Genomic DNA, 5,445 nt, shown 5'->3' with positions numbered 1-5,445 from the left:
ACATAGCCGAGGCCGCCTGTTGTCTCAGTAATTGAGGTTCCTGCTCTCTTGTTACCATTTTTAGCCGACCTCTGCTCTCATCTTCCGTGAGGGGGTTATCCAGTGCCCGAGTTGTTTGCTTTCTCAAACATCTCAATGCACTTGTCATCAGCTTGCAATAAAGACAGGTTTTTGGGAAGCTCTGCAGAAGCGCAAGTTATTTTTGTAAATGCAAGACTCTAAAAGGCAGCGGAAGCATCGCAAATTTTACCAACTGTAGGGAGTCGGAGCTGCGGTATTTGCAAAAAGACATTCACGACACGCTTCACGCATTCATGCACTGAGTTTGTCTGCATCTTTTCACTTTTATAATTTACACAAACTGAGCACAAGTGCCTTTCATCGAACTTAATTGTGGTCCACATGCTTTTAACAACTCGGAGGCAACAGAAAGGGTTAAACCTTCCCGATCTCTCTGATCTCCAGCTTTTATTTATACCTTCAGTCCGCGCTGGTGCAGAAAACCAACATCAGTCAATCTTGCGATTCGGTTTAACATTCGCAGACACGTTTGTGACAGCAGAACCAAGATTTGTTTGCTTTTTCACTCTTTGTGAGCAGGTTTTCTATCACTGCGGCCTGTCAGTGCAAACAGCAGCTCATCCATTTTATTCATTAGCGGGCCGCAACTTATTTTCCCAGGGCTCTTTGTTTGCTTGTGGTGCATGACCTGTGACCTGCAAGCTGATACTGTTGGACTGGGTGATGTGCAAACATCATGAAGCAGCATAATGCATTTATAGTTAAGCACGCAGTTCATCCAGGATTTTTTTTTAAATAGTTATTCTTTATTCTTTTACAAATTGATAGCATTTCTCTTCCCAACAAAATTCACTTGTGCTGCAAATGCATTGTCATGATTGCATTGTCATGGTTGCAAAACCTTCTCTAAGCTGACTTACACTTTGACATATATATAGTTATCTGCTCTGTTATAAAAATCAATAAATTAGAACAATAAATAGTGTTTTATTTGACACAAGCAGCAGAGGTATCAAAAGGCTTCTAACAAAAGAAAATAACTTTAGCTTTTTTTGGGAATCCATATATCGATGATGTGGCCCCTTCCCCACTCCACAATAATGCTCCAACAAAGCCATTTTACCTTCAAAGTGATGAAAACCGAGGAGTTGGAGATATGTCGGTGGGTGGGGCACATAGTGCTAGGTCAGTGAGACAAACCAGTTAAGAATGTTTGTTGCCCAGGAATGTGGCCCACCCTTGCCCCACTCCCCCTAACCATCACCTCAAAAGCTTCCCACAGTGGCTTTAAGTTCTCCAAGCCTGAGTGGTGGCATACATGTTTCTCAACTCATAACACCTTGCTATCACTGCAGCTCAGGGGAGTGGAAAAGAGGCATGTGAAGTGGGAAACGGGGTTAGGATAGATAACCCTGACACTGGGACCTCAACACAGTACCCACGTATCAGGAGGCCACAGGAGGCAGGCGGCGGGCCTGGAGAGTTCATGCCTTGTCAGGTTGCCTCAGGGAGGTCATTTTACTGCGCCAAGGCACATGAAGTGCTGATTAGTGTTTGCATCAAGTGGGGAGGCCAGAGATAAGTGGAGAGGAAGGCAGATGTCAGGGGAAAGGGGAGAGGGAGGGGGACAACTGGCCCACTAGTTCCCACCAGGCTGCAGGATGGGCTTGGTTCTTTGGGAAATCTTGAGAGTTTCTAGTCTTGTGGGGATGAGGGCATGCATCATTACTGACAACAAGCTGCTCATCTTTACTCTCTTCTTCTCCACTGTCCATATTCACCTTTGCATTATAAGATGAAATCGTTTCTGTCTCATGATACAAGATATGATATTTGTCCGCACAATATGCATTTTGGAGTTCTTATAGTTTCAGGCATAGTGACTGAACACTTTCAATCCCACTGAGTAACCCTTACAGAGATCGTAGCAATCGGCGCTCTCTTTCATCGCAGGCATTCTCAGTTCATCTCCCTTTTCAGCTTCTCATTGATTTTGTGTCCTTCCTCTTATTGTAAGACTTTCTGAAGAGTTTAGCTTTCTAAAAACAGCGTGGACTATCTGCAGCCACACTCAGCCACCACCATGCCTTCGTACTTGTACTTGTAGGTGACCACCCCCGTGTCGTCCAGATACAGCAGGGAGATGGGGTCCAGCTTGGTGGGCACACAACATGCTCGTGCTGCCTTCTGAGGGCTGTTGATGTTGACCAGTGTCTGGACAATGGCATGCTTGGTGGGTGTGACGTGCTTTGTCAGTGGGTAAGAACAAATTCCACTGCACTCAAAGGCATCGTAACCAGTGGGCGCCAGGATCCAACTGTCCCATCCAATGTCCTTGAACTCTACGTACAGAGATTGCTTCTTGCAGTGGTTTCCCTTGGCATTGCGGCGAATCCGGGAAGCTGAGTCGTAGATCAGATTGGAGCGCATTTGGAGAAGGTCTTCTTCATCTGACTCACGTTCTTCTGTTCCCCAAGTCCCCAAGTCATTCTGCAGAACCACATTGGAGGTTTCATGGTCAATCATCTCATTCAGTTCTCGCCTGTCTTCACGGTGATCACTACTTTGATCATCAGAGAATACAATCAGCAGAGGTTTGTGTTTTTCCTCTGGGCTTGTGTCAATCTTCATGTCCCCTTGTGGTGGACCGCTGTCTTTGTCGTCTTCTTTCATGTCTTGAACCTTACCGTCATCAGCAATGCTGGCGATATGCACTTCCAGCCTGTGTGTGGTTCCATGGTCAGACATGTGCCACCGCTGAGCAGCAGCAGTGAGGTCAAACGCTTCCCAGCCATTATCGGTGCCGTAGACCTGGCGTGAAGCCAGTTCCACCAAATCTATCCGCTCTTCTCCTGCACTGAATGCATCTCCTCTGGCAGCGTTTGCATCTGTCATGTTATCGTCATGCGATTCCAGCTCATAGATAGTGACCCTGCGGTCAACACCAGCGTAGAGGTGGCGATCGTTCTGCACTAGGGTGTACAGGCGAAGCTCAGCTGCTGTGATGCGTTCGTGATGTGGGACTGACACATTGAAGAGGAGAGGGTGGCGCCTCACTCCTCCAACACCCACAGCACTGGGAGAGGAATCTGGCCAAGAGGGAAAAAAAAGAAAGAAAAAGATCAGACATGAACTTGTTTATCCAAGACAGAGAAACTTTAAACTGCTATTTGAACTTTATTGCAAGCGCCATTTCAGAAGAGAAATTGCATTGTGAAATGAAAGGTCTACAAAACTGAGTATAAAGGAACATTGCTGTGAACTTAATCAATAAACTTTGTATATATCTGCAAGGAGACCCTTGTACTCAGTTTGACCTACTTGCGGATCACAGTGTGATGATAATCAAACTTTTTTTTTGTGATCAAAAAAAATCATTACACATATAAATTTTGCATTTTACTCTGTGACGTTTATGTCCTCATTAAGGGCAAGTAACCCTTATTCCTAAAGCTATGCTTTAGAGAAAAATTAAAGGAATGTTTATTTACATGAAGAATATTTAGCAAAAGCTGTACCATAGGGGTAGGGACAGGGTAATTTATCATCATCAGTGGGAAAGTCTGAGTGTTAGGAAAGAAAAGGTAGTTCTATTTTTTATGACCGACATGATGTGGAGAAGTGCCGTACCTTCATTTTTGAAGCTGCGGATGATGTTGGCAGTGGGCATGGCACTGTGGTCATTAGCAAAGCGGTTGTAGAGCTCCATCATGTACTCGGGTGGCTCCTGTCGTGTGCTTCCAGGAGCCAAGGAAGACGGACCCATGCCCGACAGGTTGAAAGTCCGCAGAAACTGTTCCTTCAGGCTCTCCAGCAGGTTTTGCACATCCATGTTGCCATCCTGCTCCAGCAATGATAAATCCACAACCCCTCCATGCCCGTCTCCGAGCCCTGGAGCGGGACGTTGTCTCTGATGGGCTCTGGAGATGGGGCTGCTCTCTCCACAGAGAGGCCCCTGGAGCAGTAGGATGGAGTATATCAAAAACAAGGTCTTGGAGGTGCAAATGGTTCCCAGTTGAGAGACCCAAGTGCTCGCCATGGGAGAAATAATCTGAAGCACTTTAGTTTATGCCCTCTAGGGTTGTCTTTGGATGAGCTCATGCAAAAAAAAAAAAAAAAAGAAGAAGAAAAAGTTTATGATCTCTAATTCAGAGGTTAATTTTGGTTAAGATCAGTTCATCTGTAGGCTGAGAAAGTTCTTCTAGCTGAGAAGTATTGGTGACCCTTGCACAGACCAGTGTGAGCCACTTTGCAGGCGTGTGTATTCCTGATGCTGTCTTCCAGATCTCACAGCATTTATTTTCATGCACACCTTTTGATGTCCTTTGTAGCAGCACTGTAGTTCCGGTGGCAGGGTGGCCGAGGCTCGTCTTTGTCTGTCCAACTCATCTCTGTTGTGTCCTGTCCTCCGTCAGTCTCTCTCTGGGCTCTGCTCTCTGTTGTCAGCTTGTTCTTTCTGTCTTTTCCTTATCAATGCTATGTTAGGGTCTGCATTGCTCTGTGCTTATGGGCTCTTTGCTGGGGTGTGTGTGTGTTTGGTGTGTGTGTGTGCGTGCGTGCCTTCTTTCCCTTGTGCGATGCACATGAGCGTGTGTGTTATCTCACAACTTCCTTAACGAGGATAAACATTGTCCTATTTTGTTTGGGTGGGTGCTCCAGGGTTTGATATTCTGCACTTGTTTATTTGCTTTGTAAATGGTGGATTTTTCGCGAGCTGCTGTCTAGGCTCCATTGACCATTTCTTTTTTGACAAAATACGACACAGGTCTGTTGATATCATTGAATGCAACAGGATGCATCTATTAGGCAACACTGGTCCAACTGAAATTGAAATGCAATGAGGTGTGAGGCCTTAATGATAGAGCATAAAAGATACTGATTTCACTTTGAGTCTGAAGAACACTTCTAGTAGTTCACGAGAACGACAGCATAATACAAAATCATCATTCCATTCAGCAAAGTAAGTATCAACACTCTGATGCTTGCTGAAAGTTACTTCCTCCTCTGGGAAGTGCATAGTATGCTTGAAATGGGTTAACTGAATGCAAGAAGAGATGAGGCACATTCACAACATTTCATCAGGGGCACACAAAGCTTACAAGGCATTCCTTCAATTAGAATAACAGGAACAAGTCAAAGGTGATGGCAGTGGAAACTGGGTGACTAATGGAGAAGACGTTTAAGTCCTTGCTGAATGTACTGATATATACTATACACCACAGGGTGACGCAAACAAACAGCTAAGCTGTGAGAGGCTCTGATGACATTAGCAATGATTCACACCAGCTTCTCACCAGATCTGAATAACTGCTCGGTTCATCACCTGAACCCTCGTCTCACTACACAACTGTCCTTCATTCCTGAGCTTCTTTGTGTGACCCGCAGATACACTCCTGATTTTGGTGCGTCACAGAGATGGGAAAG

The 5,445-nt window shown here is 45.3% G+C and overlaps 1 protein-coding gene across 1 annotated transcript; it reads right to left on the bottom strand.

Annotated features, from left to right (window-relative positions):
• Positions 1 to 907: 907 nt before the first annotated feature.
• Positions 908 to 4,060, bottom strand: bmp10 (bone morphogenetic protein 10). The gene is made up of 2 exons (XM_030738435.1): positions 3,652 to 4,060; positions 908 to 3,110 (listed from the first exon to the last, which is right to left on the bottom strand). Exons 1-2 carry the CDS (start codon positions 4,058 to 4,060, stop codon positions 2,077 to 2,079), a joined length of 1,443 nt encoding a protein of 480 aa, XP_030594295.1. The 3' UTR covers positions 908 to 2,076.
• Between the last annotated feature and the right edge of the window lie 1,385 nt (positions 4,061 to 5,445).

Source organism: Archocentrus centrarchus, chromosome 9 (genome assembly GCF_007364275.1).
Source record: "Archocentrus centrarchus isolate MPI-CPG fArcCen1 chromosome 9, fArcCen1, whole genome shotgun sequence".
Lineage (NCBI taxonomy): Eukaryota > Metazoa > Chordata > Actinopteri > Cichliformes > Cichlidae > Archocentrus > Archocentrus centrarchus.
This window is presented reverse-complemented; position numbering and strand designations above follow the sequence as displayed.